Raw genomic sequence first — 22,353 nt, forward strand, 5'->3', positions numbered from 1 at the left:
GAGAAGTCAAAACTCTCGCGATAGGTGAGGCTAGGCTCTCCGGAAGTGATTTTCCGGAAGAAGCATGGCTGCTCCCTAGATTTGGTCGGGCTTTGCACGCTGAACCGCGGACGCCATGCAGTCGGATGATGTGAGTGTCGTGTTTCTCTGCCACCTGGGTTCTCCTGCTTTAGGAGACTCGGAGACCACATACTCAGCTGGCGCATGCGATTAGCCTCGTTGCTACAGAACCGAGGCTTCCAAAACCCCGATTTCCGAGCGTGGGGCTCTCACGTGTCTACCCGGGATCCCCAGCCCGCAGCCTTACCTGGGTGAAGGGGCTGGAACACCGTCACTTCAGTCCACAGGGTTGGCTTCCAGTCTGTGGTACCCAGCAATGAGGGGCTTGCCTGTGGTGTGGACGTGGGAGGCAGGCGCGGGTGGGGGTGAGGTGGGGGATGGTATGGTCAAGTTCGGATATGAAATTTAAGGATCCCTTTCTTCCACGTGTATGTTACTTTTAAATCTGCTCTTTCTGTGTTAGTTTTTTTTTTTTTTTACATTTTCTTCATTGTCTGCCTAAATCGTAATTTTTTTGGAAGCATACTCGATTCATTTATGTAGTTACATGTATGAGAAGTATAAAACTGCTTACGGTGTGCCAAGCACTGTGATAATTACTGGAGATTTCGTCTTTAATAAGCAAACAAAAGACCTCTGTTTTCCTGGAGCACTCCGGTGGAGGAGACAGATGGTAAACACGTGAACAAATTGAAAACCACTGTACTGTGTAATAATACTGTGAAAGAAAGACCAAGGGTGATGAAGTAGAGAGTAATTAGCAGAGATCACTTCAGACAAAGCTGATCTGGGAAGGTTTCTTGAATGGAAGACGTTTGAGCTGAGTCTAAAAGATGAGAATGAGCCGTCATTGAGGGGCTGAGGGAAAAGCCAAAAATCCAGGCAATGGGAACAGTAAAATGCAAAGATCTGGAGGTAAGAGAGGAGGAGTGTATTCAGGAATACCAGTGTGACCTGTGGTATAGGAATCGCGGGAAGTGGGAGAAGTGATGAAGTTGGATATGCTTGCATGACAAGAACATGTAGAGTTTTGTAGGAAGTATGTTTAGGGCTTCTAATGGGACATGACATCTCACTTATTTTGTGAAAAATTGTGTAGTTATGTGAGAGGCTTTTGAAGGAGAAGAAGAATGAAAGCAAGGAGATGAGAATGTTGAAAGTTGTTTCAACCAGAGTAGTAATAGGGGAGAGGAAAAGAAGGGGATGAATTTGAGATCTGTATTATCGGTGTAACTGAAAACGCAACATGATCCCTTCAGTGAAAAGGGAAAAGGAGAAATCAAAGGATTTTTGGATTTGGACAGGTGATTCAGTGGTGGTTATATTTGTGGAGATCAGGAAGGAAGACAGTAGTTTGAGAGATGTGGAATTGAGAGCTTCATTTGGTTGTTAATGTGTGTCGTGCCTTTTGAGCATCCAAGTGGAGATGTCAGGTTGACAGTTGGATGTGTATATCCTTCCGCTGGGGAGAGAAGTTTGACCAGGAGATGACAATTTGGGAGTCATCAACTTAAGATGATATGTAAAGCCATAAGCTAGAATGAGCTATTTTCCCAGTTTGATTTCCTCTCACCTCTTTCCTGCCATCCCCCCACCAAACACACATCCTATAAAATTCCAAAAATGTTATTCTATTTGTTAACATTTATGTTTTGGACTTTGACTGCTTTAACTTCTTTGAAGCCTTTCCCAGTTCCTTAGTGCAGCTCACTCAAAGGCTCTTATAAACTTCTCTTGAGGCCCTTAGACTGCTGCTTTGTGCTTCCCCCCTAAGTAGATAGATAAAACTGTTTAAGGATTCTACCTTCTTTGATTCAACAAATACTTGAGTACCTCCTGTGTGTCAGGACTTAGAGATATCAGTGCCTTAATAAATGAAATATACAATCAATGCTGAAAGAATAAAGAACACATTAGTAGATGATAGCAGTAGATGATTTTCCTTTTTTTTTTTAAGATTTTATTTATTTATTTGACAGACAAAGATTACAAGTAGGCAGAGAGGCAGGTGGTGGGGGCGAGGGGGGAAGCAGGTTCCCTGATGAGCAGAGGGCCGGATGCGGGGATCTATCCCAAAACCCTGAGACCATGACCTGAGCCAGAGGCAGAGGCCTTAACCCACTGAGCCATCCAGGCACCCCAGTAGATGATTTTCTTTGCCAGATAAGATCAAATTATGGTACGTATATCCAACAATCTAGTACTCTGCAGCCTTTACAATAGATAATGAACATATTAAGAAAAAAAGGAATGTTACAAAATATATATACAACTCATTTTTGTTAAAGATATAAGCATACTGGTTGGAAAGTACGTGTATAGAAAAAATTCAAAAATATTCATAAAATTCTAATGAAATTTTATCTGTGGGTCTTGGGGTGATGGTTATTGCCAATTTGTATTTACTTTTTCTACAAGAACCTGTGTAAAAAGAAAATAGACTATTTTACAAAGCATTTCTTCCTCTCATTCCTCAGACTCTTTTGAGACTTCCTCAGTAAACCAGCGCATTGTTTTCTTGACTTAATATTCCCATCTGTTGGGTCAGAGCAACTGAAATGGGTTTTTTCTTTGTCTTGTAGGTTATCTGGGATACACTAGGAAACAAGCAGTTTTGTTCCTTTAAAATAAGGTGAGTCTAGATTTGCAACTTAAACAAAGATTCCTTCAGTTTCCCTCTTGGTAGCCCATTTTATAACTTTTGCTCTTTTCCTCCCACTGTAGAACGAAAACTCAGAGTTTTTGCAGAAATGAATATAGCCTGACTGGACTGTGTAATCGGTCGTCTTGTCCCCTGGCAAACAGTCAGTATGCCACTATCAAAGAAGAGAAAGGTAAGTCCTTCGTTTTAACTTCCATGAGGAAGGATGTTCTCTAGCTTCTCTGTAAATAATATTAATGCCATTTACTTTATCCTGCAGGACAATGCTACTTGTACATGAAGGTTATAGAGCGAGCAGCTTTTCCTAGGCGTCTCTGGGAACGGGTAAGACTTGGGACAAAAAATTACAATGATCATTAAGAGCGAAAATGCCACATGCTTTTTTGTCTTCCTTGACCATAGCTGTAATAAACTTTTAATTAAGATTTATTTGTTTATGAGAGAGAGAGAGTACAATCCTGGAAGTGGGGAGTGGGTGAAGCAGACTCCCTCTTGAGCACAGAGCCCAACACAGGGCTTGATCCCAGGACCCTGAGATCATGACCTGAGCCAAAATCAGGAGTCAAATGCTTCACCAGCTGAGCCACCTGGGCGCCCCTGGATTAAACTTTTGAAGCCAACCTCATTAGGCCCCATGGGTATCATAGCAATGAAGACCTCATAATTTACTCTTACTCTTTAAACTTTCTTTTTCTGTTTGGTAGGTTCGGCTTCATAAAAACTATGAGAAAGCACTGGAGCAAATAGATGAAAATCTAATTTACTGGCCCCGTTTTATTCGACACAAGTGTAAGCAGAGATTCACCAAGATCACCCAGTACCTAATTCGAATTAGAAAACTTACACTAAAGCGACAGTAAGTATTTAGATGATTCATTTATTATATTTATTTTTTAAGTCTGTCTTTCCATGGGTCATATTAGGAAAATGAGAGATTATGAAATCTCTAGTAATGCTTATTAAATCCAATTTTGGATAACCTTTTATGATATGCTGCTAAGAAGAAAGTTTATCTCTGGTTAAAATTGTGCCCTTTGATGTTGCAGGATTTAAAAAACAGTATAGTAAAACCTGAGTGATCTCCCCGTCTGAAAAGCAGCTTCAGAAAATTTTCTTTATAACTCCCTGACAGAATCATAAAATTAAGGAATTGACAATGACCTAAAATTTTGGGATAAATAAGAATAAAAGAACCTTACTCTGAGTTTACCGAAAACTAATTTTTAAAAATAATATGAAATCCACAGAATTAATTGAATATCTTCCTAAGGAGTGATGGATCCTAATAATTTTTCATTGTGAGCTACAGAGAAAGCTAAAGATGGCAGTTTTCTAAAGAAAATTCTTTTTCTTTATTAACTGAAGCATTAATCTTGGCATAGTGAATGCCCTCAGAAGTCTCAGAATGCCTACAGAAAACAAAAAGTGAAATACACATTAAAACACATGTGAAAATGTCTGACATTTTATAGCATTAAATACTTAGAAAATTGTTAAATATATAATCTTATCTATATTGAGCTGAGTCCTACAAAATCAACTCTAATCCTTTTTTCTTATTTTTTAAAAAGATTTTATTTATTTATTTGTCAGAGAGAGAGAGAGCCCGTGAGCGCACAAGCAGGGAGAGTAGCAGGTAGAGGGAGAAGTGGGCTCCCTTCTGAGCAAAGAGCCCCATGTGGGACTCGATTCCAGGAACCTGGTATCATGACCTGAACCAAAGGCAGACACTTAACCTAACCGAGCAACCCAGGAGCCCCTCTTCTCATTTTTTTTTTTAAAGGAACACACAGAGTGTACACTTGGGTTTTCTGATAATGTGTTTTATTTTCTGTAGGAGGAAACTTGTTCCCTTGAGTAAGAAAGTGGAACGGAGGGAAAAAAGAAGAGAGGTAACTTACCATTTTGGTATTCATAGCTTCTGTATTTTCACTGAGGGTAGCGGTGTGTAGTAGGGATCATGATTCAGTCACTATTGTCTATGAGCTATTCAGGCCTTGGGTTCACTAATGGCTAATACTGTTGTATTAGTTGTGTAAGGTGTCGGATATTCATATTTTAAGATTACAACTTTCAAGACAGGTTAAAATAAGGGTTCTTGGGGATATATATAACGGAGAACAGAAGGAATACCTTGTCTGAAATTCTTGCAATTAAATGTTTCAGAAATCAGACTTTTGGTGTGTTTCCTTTCTTACACATCACATACTACTCTCAGCAGGGTTTGAGCATTCTTTCTTTTTTTCTCTCCACCCCCTGCCCCCCTGCCCCAGCATGGTAAGCCTCTTTAATTCCCAATCCCTATTTCCCCCATCTTTCCACCCACCTCCCCTCTGGTAGCCATCTGTTTTCTGTAGTTAAGAGTCTGTTTCTTGGTTTGTTTTTTTGACTTGTTTTTCCTTTTCTTGTTTTATTTCTTAAACTCTACATAGGAGTGAAATCCTATGGTATTTTCTTTTCTGACTTATTTCGTTTACCATTATACTCTGTATCCATGTCGTTGCAGATGGCAAGATGTTGTTTTTTTATGGCTGAGTAATTTATTCCATTGTACATATATATACACGCTTCTGTATCCATTCATCAGTCCGTGGACACGGGCTCTTCTCATACTTTGGCTATTGGGAATAATGCTGCAGTAAACAGGGGTGCGTGCATCCCTTTGAATTAAAGTGTTTTGGTATTTTTTGAGTAAATAGCCAGTACTCGATGCCTGGCTCATAGGGTAGTTCTATTTTTAACTTTCTGAGGGACCTCCGCACTGTTCTACAGTGGCTGCCCCAGTTCGCATTCCCACTAACAGTGCAGGAGGGTTTCTTTTGCTCCACGTACTCACCAACATTTGCTACAGTTTCTTGTGTTGTTCATTTTAGTCATTCTGACAGGTGTGAAGTTATACCTCGTTGTAGTTTTGATTTGCATTTCCCTGATGAAGAGTGATGTTGAGCATCCTTTCATGTGTCTGTTAGCCATCTGATGTCTTTGGAGAAATGTCTGTTCATGTCTTCTACCCGTTTTTAAATTCGATTATTTGTATTTTGGGTATTGAGTTTTGTATCACTTCTTTACATATCTTGAATATTAACTCTTTGTCAGAATCATCATTTGCAAATACTTTCACCCATTCAGTAGGTTGCCTTTTAGTTTTGTTGATTGTTTCCTTTGCTGTGCAGAAACTTTATTTTGATATAGTCTCAATAGTTTATTTTGCCTTTATTTCCCTTGTCTCAGGAGACATATCTAGAAAAATGTTGCTATGGTAGATATCAGAGAGAGGACCCCCTGTGCTCTCTTCAAGGATATTTATGGTTTGGGGTCTCATTTTTAACTCTTAATCTATTTTGAGTTTATTTTTATGTATGGTGAAAGAAAGTGGTCCAGTTTCATTCTTTTACTAACTGTGTTTGTCCAGTTTTCCCAGCACTATTTGTTGAAGAGACTTTTTCCCATCTTATATTCATTCCTCCTTTGTGAAAGATTAATTGACCATGTAATTGTGAGTTTATTTCTGGGTTTTCTGTTCTGTTCCATTGATTTATGTGTCTCTTTTTATGCCAGTACCATAGTGTTTTAATTACTACCACTTTGTAATATAACTTCAAATCTGGAACTGGGATACCTCCAGTTTTGTTTTTCTTTTTCAAGTTTGCTTTGCCTATTCAAGGTTTTTTGTGGTTCCATACAAATTTAGGGTGATTTTGATAGAGATTGCATTTAATGTGTGTATTGCTTTGGGTACTATGGACATTTTTGCTCTTCCATCCCTCAAGCATGGAATGGAATGTCTTCCCATTCCTTTGCATCCTTTTGAATTTCTTTCTCACTATTCTGTAGTTTACAGAATACAGGTCTCTCGCCTCTTGGGTTAAGTTTATTCTTTGATATTTTATTGTTTTTGATGCAGTTGTAAATGGGTTGGTTTATTAGTTTCTCTTTCTGCTGCTTCATTATAAGTGTATAGGAATGAAACATTGCTGTACACCGATTTTGTATCCTGTGACTTTACTGCATTCATTTATCAGTTCTAACAGTTTTCTGGTGGAGTCTTTAGGGTTTTTTATTTATAGTATCTTGTCATCTGCATACAGTGGGAGTTTTATTTCTTCCTTGCTAGTTTGGAAGCCTTGTATTTCTTTGTATTGTCTGATTGCTGTGGCTAGGACTTCCAGTAGTGTGTTGAACAAAAGTGGTGAGTGGATATCCCTGTCTAGTTCCTGACAATAGGGGGAAAGCTCTGTCTTTCCCCATTGAGAATGATTTTGGCTGTAGGTATTTCATATAAGGACTGTATTGTGTTGAGCTGTGTCCCCTCTAGACATACTTTGCAGAGTTTTTATCAAGAATGGATGTTGTGGGGATGTTGTGGCTCAATGGGTTAAGCCTCTGCCTTCAGCTCAGGTCATGGTCTTAGGGTCCTGGGATCAAGCCCCGCATAAGGCGCTCTGCTCAGCAGGGGGCCTGCTTCATCACCACCACCACCCCCTGCCTCCTTCTCTGCCTATTTGTGATCTCTGTCAAATAAATAAAATCTTAAAAAAAAAAAAGAGTGGATGTTGTGCTCTGTGAACTGCTTTTACTGCATCTGTTGAAATGATCCTGTGGTCTTTATTCTTTCTCTGAATGATGTGATTTATCACATTGATTGTTTTGTGAATATTGAACCACCATTGCATCCTGGAAATAACTCCCACTTCATCATGGTATATGATTTTTTTAATATATTGTTGGGTTCGGTTTGCTAATAACTTGATGAGGATTTTTGCATCTGTATTCATGAGATAATCGTCTTTAGTTCTCTTTTTTTTGTGGTGTCTTTTTCTGGTTTTGGTATCAGGGTATTACTGGCCTCATTGAATGAATTTAGAAGTTTTCCTTCCTCTTAAGGTTTTTGGAATAGTTTCAGAATGGGTATTAACTCCTCTTTAAATGTTTGATAGAATTTGCCTATGAAGTCATCTAGGCTTGGACTTCAGTTTTATGGAGCATTTTGATTATTTATTCAATTTCATTGCTGGTAATTGGTCTGTTCAGATTTTTTGTTTCATCCTCTTTTACTTTTGATGGGTTATAGATTTCTAGAAATTTATCCATTTCGTACTAAGTTGTCCAAATGTTGGCATATAAGTTTTCATACTATTCTGTTATATTTGTATTTCTGTGGTGTTAGTGATTATTTCTTCTCTTTCCATTAGTAATTTTATTTGGGTCCTCAGGGTTTGAGCATTCTAATCTGATGCACCAGTAGCTCTGCAATGAAATATAAAAAGAGTCACACTAGATGGAATTTCAAAAAACTTTTTAAGGAGACTTATGTCAGTTCAGGTCATTATTAGGCCACTAAATTGAGTTTTTTGGATTTTGAAATTGGTTATAAGGAATTGACTGGGATTGTATGTTTCTTTGAGGTCAACTAGGTGGCTTTGTTACCAGACTAATGAATACTGGTGGTACTACCATGCTATCCTGGGAAAAATCCACTCAGGAAACACCAGCCTTTGTCACAGAGAGCAAGTCTGCCTGTCCCATGTCACTGGTACCTCATTCAGGTTGACTTTTCTTCTGCTTTTCAAGACCTAGGAATTAGCTCTTCCTTACAATCAAATTTTCACTTATTCTGGGTATTTGCTCTGCATACTTCCCCTCTACCAACAAACATTTCCCTGATCATTCTTCATGGTCTATCAAGAAATCAAGTTAATAACTTGGTGCTTTTGTTCCTATTACTCATACAGAGTTTTGGACTTCAGAGCTATTATAACATTCATCTCCGAACTGTTCTGATTCCTCACCAAATAAATTTTTGAACATACGCTCCCTGGTGTATTACTTATGTTATTATACACGTGTTCTTGCACTAATAGGTATATAACTGACATACCTACTATTGATATAGTGAAATGAAGGTCTGGTTCTTCGCTGAGAAGGAAATCTGTTCTTAATTAAGGGCTCTCATGACTGATAGGTACCTCAGAGACACATCAAGAAGTGCATTGTTGATGGTTTGCATTAAGTACTGGCTCCGCATTTTTCATTCTTCATCAGCAGTTTTGTAGAGGTTTTTATTCAGATGTAGCTAGTGAGTTTGCTTCTTCCCTGATTGCTAAACAGGTGTTCTTGCAAGCCTTTCAGAGGAAATTAAGTTGTTCTCCTTTTACCGAGTAAGTTTAAAGCCTTCTGAGAAATGTCGATTTGGAAGATTTTTAAATGTGCTGGAAAGTTATGTTTCCAGATTGTTTGAGTTTGTGATTTGCTGCATTTGTGGGAGATGTAGGTTTTAACAATGTCACTTATAGATGTAATCACTTTTCTTTTTCAAATGTTCTGTCCACAGAACAAGTTTAAAAACATTTTAGACTCACTGTTAAAATATGCTTTTCTCTTGAAAGAATAAGTGTATTTATTTTTTAAAGCTTCTATTGTTACATATTACACTGTCATTTGTCGTCTTGGAAAATTTGGAACGTTTTTTTGTGAAGAATACATAACTCTAAGTTGTACAACTCTTTTTAAGTACTAAACAATTAAATAGCATAACTTTATAATCTCCGATGGTACTGCAAACTATTCGATAATCTGTAAATCCATTTAAGCAAACATCCAACTGCATATGCGTGCTATAATCATGTGAATAAAGTAGTGAGATTCCCACGCTCGGACTCTACAGTATTTTTCCCTCTGGTTATCTTCCTATCTGACACACAGCCATTTGCCTTATGGCCAGAGTTAAGGCATCAATGCTAGTATTCATAAAGAAATAGAACACTTAATTTTTTTTTTTTTTTTTTTTTTAAAGATTTTATTTATTTATTTGACAGAGACAGAGATCACAAGTAGGCAGAGAGGCAGGCAGAGAGAGAGGAGGAAGCAGGCTCCCCACTGAGCAGAGAGCCCGATGCGGGGCTCGATCCCAGGACCCTGGAATCATGACCCGAGCCGAAGGCAGAGGCTTTAACCCACTGAGCCACCCAGGCGCCCCAGAACACTTAATTTTTAAAGAAAAAGTACACACACAGCAATTTCACCTATTTTCCGCCTACATGTCAGTGGATCACCCTTGAGGTGTGAGCACCCGCTTTAGAGAACAGTGCATGATAGCCTTTTAACTGATCATGTGCCCCAGTCTCCCTGTATTTTATCCTACACATTGTACATCATTCCAACAAAGCTTCAGTATATAAGACTTTTAAAATCTTTTATGGTATTTATATTAAGTTAATGCAGACTTAGGCGAGAAAGATAGACTGAGGTTAGATTTTTATGTCTTGGCTGTGGGTGCTACAGGTTGATACTATGTATGGTTTTTTGTGAAATCACTGGAGGAAGAGATTTTTAATCTATTTTTGTCAGTCACATGGAATTTAGCATGGTTTTAGTAAAAGTGTAAGTCTCTGTTTCCCTTTCTCAGCTTTTACAAAATCTGTTTCAGGATTGCTCGTTTTTTTGTTTTAAGATTTATTTATTTGACAGAGGGTGAAAAAGCAGGGGAGGGGGAGAAGCAGACTCCCTGCTGAGCAGGGAGCCAGTTTGGGGCTTGATCCCAGGACCCTGGGATCATGCCCTGAGCTGAAGGCAGACACAACTGACTGAGCCACCCAGGCGCCCCAGGATTGCTCATTTTCTAAGACACTTAAATGTATATAGACCTGCATGCTTTGTAGATCTATGAAAGGCTTTGTTAGAATTTAATTCAGAATGCTATTTATAAAACCATGGGAACTTTTAAAATTAAAAGGTTCCCAAGGTTTAAAAGCAGGAATATATCTGGCTGGAGAGCAATGAATCCTGGTGATAGCAAGAGTGGAAAAGGTGATTTTTTAAAATAAAAACTCCGTTTCTTCCACTTGTACAGGCTGAAAAATGAGTTATTAATGAAGTAAATGGATTTACTCAAATTTTTCTGTTACAGGAAAAGGCATTAATAGCAGCTCAGCTGGATAATGCTATTGAAAAGGAATTGCTGGAGAGACTGAAACAAGATACGGTGAGAAAGCTAGGAACCTTGGGATATAAATATTATTTTTCAGACTAATAATAATCATGCTGGGAAACAGAAATGTGTTTTATTTTCAAAGATGCTGGAAAGATCTTCACTTTAATTTTGTTCCTGGAATAGAACAAATATATAGGCCTTGGCTTCCCCATTTTATTTGGTTGACACAAATGCATAAAGTGTTCTGGTCACCCCTGACACTCCATTCAGTCTAAGAGACCTTTCTCTCTGCACCATACTGCCAGTCCTGTTTGCAATGCAACAGTTCCAGATCTCTGTATAAAAGGCAGGCAGTCTTGATCCGCCTGCATACTACCCTAGTAATCTTAGGCTCTTTAAAATGAGTTTTTAGTTCTCTTTTTAAAAATTAGTGTCATTTACAAGACAAAAATAAATGAAACTTACTTTTTCCTTATTATTTGCTTTCTGTCAGCAAATTTACATCTGTTCTAACCCATGGGTTTTATACACTACTAAGTTTTCAGTGATGTGCTTCTATTCTTCATGGAAGTTACCCATTTGACTTTAACCACTGATTATTTAAAATGTGTTTTTAAAGACATTGTTGATTCTATGCTTGAAATTAATACAGAAATACTACTATGTACCAAGTTAAGTATTCTCATTTAATCACTGAGGAATATGCTTATTGGACAGTGGACTTCAAGTGTAAGATTGAGATGTCATTAAAGCCGGTGTGTTTCTGCTCTTCAGTATGGTGACATCTACAACTTCCCCATTCACGCCTTCGACAAGGCCCTGGAACAGCAGGAGGCAGACAGTGACTCTTCAGATTCTGAGGAAAAAGATGATGAAGATGAAGAAGTAAGCCTTGTTTGTTTTTGCTTCAGTGAGCAGTAATCTGTAGAACTAGATCTCTTTACATGTACTTGAGAGACAGACTATCATTTTCATTCCCCTAACCAAAAATAATTCTTTGGTCATTTTATTTTAAATTTTTTTTAAAGATTTTATTCATTTATTTGACAGAGATCACAAGTAGGCAGAGAGGCAGGCAGAGAGAGAGGGGGAAGCAGGCTCCCTGCCGAGCAGAGAGCCCAATGTGGGACTCAATCTCAGGACTCTGAGATCATGACCTGAGCCGAAGGCAGAGGCTTAACCCACTGAGCCACCCAGGCACCCCTTGTCATTTTTGTCTATCATGAGGTTAATTTTAACTCAGCCAACAAACTACACATTGACAATTTTGCTTATTGGAATTCTAAAACTTTCCCTGCTAGGGGACAAATGAAAAATCCTTCCTAGCTGATAGAATATACCATTAAGAAACCTACCGAAATTTATATAGGATTTAATTTCACTATTAATATAGGGGAGGTACTTGAATGATTGCATTTTTAGGAAAAGGCCAGATTTAGCAAGTAGTTGCTTAATCACATGGAACACTCACATAGGTGTACTTTTCCTAGTAGTAACCCTTTTTTGATTCTTGAAATTAATAGGTTTAACTAAATGTACATAATTGTTTGTAAAGCTCTATCTATAAACTGATTTTTCTAACAAATTAAAATGAGGATGTTTTACCTCTGATAATTTGTATTAGGCATGAGAATTGATGTCCCTGAAATGTTTTTAAATTAGAAGTACTGAGCTTGGAAGTAAGTAGATTTTGGTTGAGCCTAGTAAGTATACTATGAATCCGTTCGTTGTTTATGCACTTACTTATCAAACAATAGAACTGGATGTGTAAGCGGAATTTTCATTCTGTATTCTGAACTTAACAGTTATGTTTTATTTTAGGATGTGGGCAAGAGACAGTTTGTGGAAGATGATGAGGTGGATGAGAGTGACATAAGTGATTTTGAGGTGAGATTTTGGGCCTTCGGGGAAAAGAAGGTTTCTGAACACCCAGGCAGATAAATTTTCTGGTTCTAAATTGAGAGTGCAGTGAAAGGAATCTGGGCCATAAATCTAGCATTTTCTCTTTTCTTTTCCTCCCCATATCAGGATATGGATAAACTGGATGCCAGCAGTGATGAAGATCAGGATGATAAATCCTCTGTGGAGGGAGAAAAGGCCCTTGATGCCAGACATAAAGGCAAAACACCCTTGAAAGGACCCTTGCAGAGAAAGAGAGCCTATGTGGAGATAGAGTATGAGGAGGAGACAGAGCCTGCGGCCAAGGCCAAAACGACGTGACTTCGCCCCGGGCATTTATGAACAGGAATGAACATTTTCAACATCCTCCTTTCTTTTACCATAAACATGTACACACCTCCAGTTTTTGCTCTTTCATATGGCATTGAGCACAATATTTGTGTTTTTAATATTTATGCTAGTTCTCTGGGGCAAGAAATCTGGGAGGAAGTGAAGGAAGTCTTAAGTTGTGAACAGAGTATTTTTATAGCATTGGCATATGCTTTGAAGTAACAGCTTGAGCCCAAGAAGCTTAACAGATGAATTTGTGGGTGTAAATATTTCTAAATTTTAAATGCTATCCACCCATTTCCTTGGCGTCCTCCCCCCACCCCCCAACTTTATTTAGAAATGTCCAGACTTCATTTTTTTTCTTGTTCTCTCTTCCCTACTTCTGTGGGAATAAAAGTAGGAAGAAGAAGGTCTAAGTTATAATGTTTAGTATGAAAATACCTTTTTTTCTTAAATCATTCTGTTTACACAGTTGGAACAAGAAGAAAAGCCTTCCTACTTTAAAAGTACGAGAAATTTAATTTCTGTCGTAGGACGCGCCTTCAGACACCTGCTGCACTTTTCTGATACAGTTCACCACCTTGCTGTCTTCACAGCTTTGGAGAATTTTGGCCAGGAGACCCTGCAACATGAAACCAAATAGGCTTTGGGTGTTTTTTTTTGATACTTTTCCTTTTACCTTGGTTCTTCTTTCTTGGTACCATACTCAAGGAATGAATGAAGAGAGGAGACTAGAGAGCAGTTCATGGAACAGGTGTTACATTAAACTGTTGGCGTGCATGTGTCCTGCTGGCTCAGGAAGAAGCGGGTTAATACCAGCCCACGCAAATTAGATTGGATTCAGGGCTTGAAAACTGCCTGGCATGAAAACTGACACAAAGTTGTTTGAATAAACTAGTAAAATAACAAATAACTATTTCTAAATATTTTTAGGATATGAATTTCTTCTCATGCTGCTTTATAACTTTAAATTGAAGATTTCTGGGCAAGATTAAATGGAAGAAATGAGGCAATAGTTTATTAAATATATATAAATACACATATAGCTATTATATGCTTTAGCTTTGAAAAGTTAACTTTTGTGGAATGTGAAACTAAAGGAAGAATTCCCGTATGAATAAATAAGAATATGGAAAAATACAGTTGCCCCGGAAAAACTAGAAACATTTTTGGGATGTGAATCACTCTACTTATATCACTCCTTGGTGGCTTACAGCTCACTATTTCATCATTTAAAAAAAAAAATTCAGATGACTAAAATAGAACTTAAGTTTTATAAACTTAATATTTTGCACATTTTCTGTCCTCTCCCCCCAGACCTCTCCTAATCCTCTTGCCTTTTGGTCAAAATAGTTCTGAATAGCTTTAAAATAAGACTAAGGTGTTAATCAACCCTATTGAAGGATAGCGGTCTCCAAGGTGGGGATCTGAACCTTCCATGTTCATTACAGACGGTCAGGCATGTGAACAGTTACAGGAATTACTTAAGGACCAGATGCAGACACTCCTACCTTCACCTGTCCTTGAGAACAGTGATCCAGGAGAATCAGGCAATCTGTGGCTTCCTCTAATAAGGCATTCTTAACAGGCTCAGGTGTAAGATTTGGATCCCTTGCTACATCGCATATCAGTTTTAGGAGAGCCTTCAGCAAGACCACAAGTCTACAGGAAATTCTGGAATCAAGAAGAAAAAGTTATGTTCATACTCAATCAGGATATTAAAGCAGATTTCAAAGGCCATCTAGGCCCTCATTTCCTAAATGACTTAAAGACCATGGAGCTAGAAGCAGAACTAGAGACCAGATACCAGATTTCTTAACTTCAAGCCCCTTTTTTTCCCCTGCAGCGTAGTGTGTACTCATACACACACTCTGCCTAAGAATACCTTGCTCCCTTCCAGAACCTGGTTCTACTGTAAAGTCATCCCTCCTGAAAAGGGAGAAGTGGGACTCCCCTTACCAGGGGCTTAGACTTTGGGCCAAAAAGGAAATGGTCCACAGTACTTAAACTTTTATGCAGTCTTGGGCCTGGAAGTTAAAGTGGGAGAAATAAGCTTGGTTTCTGGGACCTGGGACCTCAATGTCAATTGGAATCTTCTGTCATTTAGTTCAGATTCTGGCTTACCATCACTTAAGCCCCAGCATATTTACTTCAACTTCCTAGGCTTTCTGAAGGTTTTTATCTTGTTAAAAAAAAAGTTCTGGAAAATGATAGTGGTGATGGTTGTATAAAATTGTGAAGGTAATTAATGTCACTGAGTCCACTTTTAAATGGTTAATTGTATGTACTCCTTTTAATAATAAAAAAAACCTTAAAAGCCTTAATCAGAGCTGAAAAATAATTTGTAGTGGGAAATATGCAAACTAAACTATATCTTTGGACAGAAATGTGACTGGGAGAGTAACAGTCTGCATCTCTTCACCTAATAAATATTAAGTGGTTTCCTACATTGTTTGCTACTCAGCTCTCCTACCTGTCCTCAACATAAAACCTGCTATTTCCCACTCCCCAGCCCCCCTCCTTCCACATAAGATATCATCTTCTAACCTTCCCACTTAAGGCCTGCCAATCTCGACTTGGGCACTTAGTCTGCTCTTTAAAGGCCTGGCAGCATTAACTGGATTCGGTTTCATTCATCCGTCTACTCAGTCTGTTCCAGTCCATTCATTCTTCTGATATTGGTGTATTTAATAACCAGGTACTGAGTAAACTTCTGTATACTCCATATGGTTCAGTAGGGGAGAAAGACCGGAAGTGAACAAAGGCAGTCCAGTTACAGATGTAAATAAGGGTAAAAACTATGGTTCAGAAAAGATACAGATGTTGGAGCACCGGACTCTAGATGAATTGAACTTTGTTATCCAGCAAGAAAGTGTTTGTTGACAAAACATGTCTGGGTTCCAGTTTATTGTTCTGACACCAATCTCCAGCCAGAGTTGGAACGCTTTCTAAGCAATCATATCCTCAATTAGAATTCTCCTGGTTACTGCTCAGCAGGTGTTCAGTAATGTGCAATGAAATTCTCTACTCTCAGATTTAAAAAACTCTTAGGGTGAACAAAGTTAAGTGTGTCTACTATAGCACTTCTAAGTGGCCTTTGAAATTCTAATATGCATTATAAATCTAGAGAGATGTACACCAGCAGTAACAATGGGTATATTTTACCTTTTCAATGTGACTTCCTCAGTTCAAAACCTAATAGAAATGTAAGCATGGGAAATACTCAAAATACAAGGCATGTCCTTAAGACTGTACTGAAAGTATACCTGGGCAAGCCTGGAAGAGAAAACTGGTTGAGTTCTGCCCCTGTTGGCACACCTGCCTGCTTGGCTGTTTTACCTGGGCCATGCATACTGCATGAGAAGTTTCAGAGTTTCCAGTATCTTCAATCTAGCCTCCTCCTCTGGTCCATCATAAACCTCCAGATAACTAATGATGACTCGCTCCAGCCTCTTCAAGTGCCGGACAGTTAGGATCCCCAACCTAAAAAGTAAAGAGAAAAAGTGGCACCAAGGAGATGAACTTGAAGAGCCGGCCAGACCAGCAGCCCGGGCACTCACCTCCTCACAAACGCTGGGAGGTTTCTCGCGTAGGTCCTGCGTAAGAGAAGGCGGTGTTCTGGCTCCATGTGGGTCAGGATCAACCGCAGCACCTCATCGCAGTGTGTGGTGGGTCGAGCGGCACCTCCCTTCCAGTGCAGGCCTTTCTCCAGGATGGGGAATAAATCCAGCAGACACAGGAGCACAGCCTAGGAGGCAGTAATAGAAAAGAACTGTTTGCTCATTTGCATTCACATTTGCTGACTGGTCTTGCGACTTTATCAATCTATCCTTGGGGTCTGTGTCAGAATTCTGAAAGATACAATACATGAAGTGTATTTTACTTTATATTTTCAAGCTGGTTTTACATAATTTCCAAACAAGTTAACACCTTCTCTTCCAGACTCCTCTTTGCTATGAAACAGGACCTTAGGGTATAGCTGGGACTTTAACCAAAATTGTAGGAGTCTAAGTCTATCGCCACTAAATTTCTAAGTTTAACTGACAGTTACATGTACTCACAATTAAACTGCTCTTAGAAAGAATCTATAATGGTCCTCAACTGTGTCCAGCTGGACCACCCTATGTGAAGTTTCAGTGCGCAGGCATGCCCTTCCGGCTCTCTTGGGATTTTTGTTTTTTCTTCTTAGTTTTTTTTTTTTCTTTTAAGATTTTATTTATTTATTTGACAGAGAGAGCGAGCAAGGGGAGTGTGAAAAGGAGAAGCAGGCTTCCCGCTGAGCAGGGAGCCCGATGCGGGGTTCGATCCCAGGACCCTGGGATCATGACCTGAGCTGAACGCAGACGCCTAACGGCTGAGCCACCCAGGCGCCCCTTAGTTTTGTTTTTAAACCATCGTCTAAAGAACTCTAAACTTCTTGGCTGTCAGTACCTGGATTCTCAATTTAATACTTAAATTAATATTTAAAAAGGTGGATGGGGACGTGGGGAAGGGAGGACAGGCATAAAAGAGCGAGCTTATTTCTACCTCTGATTTTATATAACTTGTTTCTTCTGTCTTCAGAATGTTCTTGCCCCTCCTAAGAAACTTCTGTTCATCCTTCAAATATCACTCCTTCCCAAATCCTCCCAAAACCATCCCAACAACACTGAACCTGGTTAGCCACCCTTTTCTGGACACCCACTGCACTCTACACAAACCTCTTTTTAATAGATTTATCATGCTGTACTATAGACATGTATAAATACTCATTTATTTACACATCTTTCCAAAGGGTTTCTTAAAGCCAGAAGCTCTGTCCGATCCATTCACTCCTGGAACCCACATGGTTACTCACACACAGCAGATATTCAGTGTCTTTTGGAAGGAAGAATGTCACTGTAATACCCAACATACAAAGAGTTTCAAGTGTGTGTTGATACAAAGAAGCAGAGAAGGACAAAAGTTAATAAAAACAGAACTTCAGACAAAGCAGCCCTCAACTGATATAAAATTGACCCACCTGAATACAAAACACTGGCTCTGTGGAGACTCAGAAATGTGGATGCCTACTTAGTATTGAGACATTTCCACTAGTCATTTGCTACTGCTTTATTTTCAAGTTGGCTATGACTTAGTCATCATCCTCAATTTCCAAAAGAGGAAAATGTGTCTCAACTATTCTTACTCATATAATACCAACTTCTACTCAAATTTGAGAACTGAGATTCACAGTAATAAACAAATCGTACAATTACCTGAATGAGGTTGTACTCTGGTGTGTAGAGGTGGTTGAAAAGGGCATGGTATAGGACCTGGGCTCTGTTATACTGGAGCAAATCAGCAGCTGGCTGCAAGCAGACAAATTACCCAATTAAAAGTTTCCCAACATTGCAAAATGTTGGTAATTTTTAAAAATATTTTATTTATTTAAGATTTATTTGTCAGAGACAAAGAGAGCAGGGGGAGGGGCAGAGAGAGAAGCAGGCTCCCCTTAGAGCAAGGAGCCCAATGTAGGACTTGATCCCAGGACCCTGGGATCATGACCTGAGCTGAAGGCAGACGCTTTACTGACTAAGCCACTCAGGCATCCCAGATTTTACTTATTTTTGTGAGAGCGCGCATGTGCACACAAGCAGGAGGGAAGGGCAGTGGAAGAAGCAGACTCCCCACTGAGCAGGGAGCACCATGCAGGGCTTGATCCCAGGATGCTGGGATCATGACCTGGGCCAAAGGCAGATACTTAACTGACTGAGCCACCCAGGCACCCCACAATGTTGGTAATTTTTGAAACCGAAGTATGGATACACAGAATCGATCATGCCATAGGACTCATTATATCACTCTCTACTTCTGTGTATATTTTTAAAACTCCGTAATACACAGTTAAAAAAAAAAAGGTTCCTTGAGTAATATAATAATGGCTTGCAACATTTGGATTTAACCTTGTTTCAGTTTCTGATTTTTTTGCTTCTTGGAAGTCAACTTGAATCAACTCATGGTCTGGTTATTCAGTCTGACATGCAGGGTGATGGCCCAAGTGTCTTATACACGTTACTTATGAGGTATAATCTACTAGGTTGGCAGAAAGAAAATATAAAGAAAAAATATATAAATAAGTGAATGTAGCCACAACAACATTAATAGAAGTTAATAAAAGATATAAAAAGACAACGATAAAATGATATCATGATGACTCAACCCGTCCCATCTACACAGATGACACAGTGCAGGGCTGCTTACCACATTCAGCACAATGTGATGGAGGCAGTGTACACCCAGTATTTTGTTCTCAGTTTGATAGTCATCCGAGATGAGCAGTGATGGGGGAAGTATCCTTTCCAGATGTTGGTTCAGCCAGGGTCGGGTGACCTGTTGCAGAGTCCATGAGAAAACATGTTTGGTGGCTGGGTTAATCTTCCAGGATTCCCTATACGGAAATGTGAAACCACACTAAGTAAAGTGACGTGATGTTAACCAGCAAAGAAAATCAACCTCTTCAAGCTAAACAGACCATTTTCTTGTCCTTGAAAAGAATACATCACACGTAACTCTTGGTGTTATACATTTTAAGATTTGGATCAAAATAACTTACAGAACTTGCACTAAAAGAACAAAAAAACAAAAACCCCAATACTAAGTACATTTAACAATCAATCAGCCAGGGCTCTAGGTCTAAAGCTTATCCAATGAAAAGGAGGCATTTAGAACAGTAGCTTGTAAAGAATCTGTGGTGATGGTATGTGGGGTTACAGGGAAGACCTGCTAAGAAGAGAGAAAGGAGTGGGGCGTCTGGGTGGCTCAGTCAGTTGAGCGTCTGCCTTTGGCTCAGGTCGTGATCCCAGGGTCCTGGGATCGAGTCCCACACCGGGCTCCCTGCTCAGTGGGGAGCCTGCTTCTCCCTCTCCCACTCTCCCTGCTTGTGTTCACTCTCTCACTGTCTCTGTCAAATAAATAAAATCTTTAAAAAAGGTGGCGGAGAAGAGGAGTAAAAGAAATACCTTCAGTATTATTGTAAGTATTACAAGGGAGCAAGTGAATTGAGATTTGAACAAAAGCAATTTACAGCTTATAAAGTGGGCTTAAACACGTTACTCAACCTTCAAAATAACTGTGTAATAGATAATATCTTTATATTACAAAAAAATGAAACAGGTTCAGAAAGGCTCTCCGACCTGGTCCTACTCAGAAGCAATAGAAAGAAGTATGAGCCTACCTCAAAACTTCAAGTTCCTGGTAAAATGACAGTTATGTACACAGTTTTTTCTCATCACTCTCCTCCTACTAATAGTAACATATAAAGTAGCAAGTGGAACTCACAGAAAATATTTTAGCTAATAGCAATCTGAAGGGCTTTTTTCATCCCAAACATCACTTCTATATCTAATAACCATCCATATCTAATAACTAGTGATGAGTTTCAACATCCCTAATTTTAAATTCAAACTCTAAGTTTAAATCCTCTCCAGATCCCCATCCTCACCTAACTTAAGAAACTTGAGTATAAATAAATGGGACGGAACTTCCAATGTCCAGGGCAGTTGTGAGAACTGGAAAGAGTACCAGGAAATGGGAGTCTGAAGACCTGGGCTCTAATGTTGAATTTGCCAATACCCAATAATGTCATTTATAGAAAATCACAACCTTCCTGGGCCTTAAGAGACCTGCTATTATCGTGACACCTTTATCTTACCATCAAAGAAACTCAGGTTCCTTTGAGCTCTAACAATTCTAAAACGTTAGGATGAAGCTCGAGTTAGTGGCCCCTTTGACAAAAATACTCACTTATTCAAATCTGGTTTGAGAAAGTCCATTATTAAAGTAAATCTCCCTTTCTCATCTTCATTTTCTCCGTGCAGAAATCCTGCCACGGAACCACACTGAGTAACTCGGAGGAGTAAGGAGAGCACCTCTCCAGCAAAGTCACGGGATCTTGGGCTGGTCCACGGTTGCTCCAAGCTGTGTGTAACGGCGAAAATATAGATGGGTCCTGCCAAGTGACGTAGGCCTATCTTCCACGTAGGACAAAGCAAGGAATTCTTGGCCGCCTCAATTTTCCCCATTATTTTAAGAAACAGTACCCCAACTGCTGCCCCCTTCTCAGCCACTTCAGAGTAGCCATGCGCTCTACCTTCCTGCTCCTTGGGTGGGGCTGCATACTTCTCCAGGGCTTTTGCCACCTGCCCCAGCAGCTCGGGCATTCCGCGGAGCGACGTGTCACTCCCCTCAAATAACTGATCACATTCTGCGGCTTCTATGAGAGCACCGAGGTCCTTAATTGCTGCACTTCTGGCCTTGCCCCGTCGGGACTCCTCGCTGGTAAGACGGTGCAAAACCTGGGATAAAGACTGTCCAAGGGTGGAGGAAGGCGGATCTCCCGGCAAGGAAGCGCCTTCCCGCGATGGGTTTTCCCGAGAGCTGTCCTGCTCCATTCCTCAGCAGGCAGCAGTGATGAGCCGGTCTCCTCCAGAGAGCCAAGATGGGACGCTGATGGGGATCTGCTGGAGAAAAAAAGATCACCCGGAGGCTGGAATTCTCCCGAAGAACGCAACTAAAACCAAATAAAACTGCAAGCCTTGGGGGTTGGGGGGTGCGAGTCTAACCCGCGAGAGTACACTCTGCGTAAAGGAAAAGATGGAGGAAACGGAAAGGAGCCTCTCTGGAAGTAACAGAAGCTCAGACTCCCAACAGTACATAAATTATCCTTGCCTTCCTGAAGATTAAAAACAAACCAAAAAAAAAAAAAAACAAAAACAAAAACAAAAACGCTACGAGTTTAAAAAAATAAATCCTTAAGGCATGACACATGCACCTCCAAGGCAGCCTCCAAACCCTCCAGGACCGCTCTGCCTCTTAGGATCCGGACCCAGCTCGCCTCGCTGCCGCAAAGCACATGGCTAGCTTCCGCCAATACTCGGGCAACACTCCGTCATTTCACGACCTGCTTGTCGTAAAGCAACAGACACCCAGCTTCCCACCAAAAGGTGGAGTTGGGGCGGAAAAATTTGCATAGACATATGCGCTCGCTAATTTGGTTCTGTTTTAATTTACGAAGGTAGAAACAAAAGAAAAATATCGAAGATATTTTAAAAGTATACACTATTTTACTGTTGAGACTGAATACATAAGCATAAGTCTGTCACCCTTTCTGAAAAGTCAGTGGGACATCCTCGAAGCCCGTTAATAGAAGTAGTTCCTTGATCCTTTTGTAGTTCATAAGCATGATGATTGGGTATTCACGCTCGTGTGTGACATGTGCCACCTTCAAACCTTGTTACGACCTCGGCACATTACCCGTCTGACGTGAACTTATGGGATCCTTTAATTTTTCAATTTATGCTGAAAGGTGACTAGGGATTTCGGCTGTTTTTATGTTGGGTTTGCTGGTTGTTGCAGCAGCTTCTTCGATTTATCAAGAGCGTTAGTTCTCTACGTACTAGGAAACAGGTATCAACGGTGTAGGATTTTTAACCTCGCTCCTGGCTTCTTAAGT

General features: G+C 39.8%; 2 protein-coding genes across 6 annotated transcripts; one reads left to right on the plus strand and one right to left on the minus strand.

The window, feature by feature from the left end:
• The first annotated feature begins 33 nt into the window (after positions 1 to 33).
• MAK16 (MAK16 homolog) lies at positions 34 to 14,115 on the plus strand. The gene is made up of 10 exons (XM_080795046.1): positions 34 to 130; positions 2,643 to 2,692; positions 2,785 to 2,894; positions 2,982 to 3,046; positions 3,427 to 3,578; positions 4,560 to 4,614; positions 10,629 to 10,703; positions 11,427 to 11,537; positions 12,474 to 12,539; positions 12,681 to 14,115. The coding sequence occupies exons 1-10, from the start codon at positions 116 to 118 to the stop codon at positions 12,870 to 12,872; spliced, it is 891 nt and encodes a 296-aa protein (XP_080651172.1). The 5' UTR covers positions 34 to 115; the 3' UTR covers positions 12,873 to 14,115.
• TTI2 (TELO2 interacting protein 2) lies at positions 10,762 to 21,746 on the minus strand. 5 transcript variants are annotated; one of them, XR_013966288.1, is made up of 9 exons: positions 21,673 to 21,746; positions 20,646 to 21,358; positions 19,104 to 19,290; positions 18,119 to 18,211; positions 16,442 to 16,629; positions 16,221 to 16,364; positions 14,393 to 14,555; positions 13,323 to 13,503; positions 10,762 to 11,508 (listed from the first exon to the last, which is right to left on the minus strand). XR_013966288.1 is itself a non-coding variant. In XM_080795011.1 (8 exons), exons 1-7 carry the CDS (start codon positions 21,290 to 21,292, stop codon positions 13,399 to 13,401), a joined length of 1,527 nt encoding a protein of 508 aa, XP_080651137.1. In that variant the 5' UTR covers positions 21,293 to 21,746; the 3' UTR covers positions 11,319 to 11,508; positions 13,381 to 13,398. The 5 variants fall into 5 exon arrangements, 3 of the variants coding, with proteins under 3 accessions (XP_080651137.1, XP_080651136.1, XP_080651135.1); XR_013966289.1 differs by having other exon boundaries at positions 20,646 to 21,746; XM_080795011.1 differs by having other exon boundaries at positions 11,319 to 11,508; positions 13,381 to 13,503; positions 20,646 to 21,746.
• Positions 21,747 to 22,353: the final 607 nt, after the last annotated feature.

The sequence above is a fragment of the Martes martes genome (genome assembly GCF_963455335.1).
Source record: "Martes martes genome assembly, chromosome: 2".
Classification (NCBI taxonomy): Eukaryota; Metazoa; Chordata; class Mammalia; order Carnivora; family Mustelidae; genus Martes; species Martes martes.

Excerpts from the sequence above, each read along its gene's own strand:
- MAK16 (XM_080795046.1), top strand. Across the intron at positions 4,615-10,628 it reads GGAGGGAAAAAAGAAGAGAG|GAAAAGGCATTAATAGCAGC; the intron begins GTAACTTACCAT and ends TTTCTGTTACAG. Across the intron at positions 10,704-11,426 it reads AGAGACTGAAACAAGATACG|TATGGTGACATCTACAACTT; the intron begins GTGAGAAAGCTA and ends TCTGCTCTTCAG.
- TTI2 (XM_080795011.1), bottom strand. The coding sequence starts at position 21,292 with ATGGAGCAGGACAGCTCTCGGGAAAACCCATCGCGGGAAGGCGCTTCC. Across the intron at positions 18,212-19,103 it reads ATCACATTGTGCTGAATGTG|CCAGCTGCTGATTTGCTCCA; the intron begins GTAAGCAGCCCT and ends GTCTGCTTGCAG. Across the intron at positions 13,504-14,392 it reads GTTCTCAAGGACAGGTGAAG|GGTCTCCTGGCCAAAATTCT; the intron begins GTAGGAGTGTCT and ends TTCATGTTGCAG.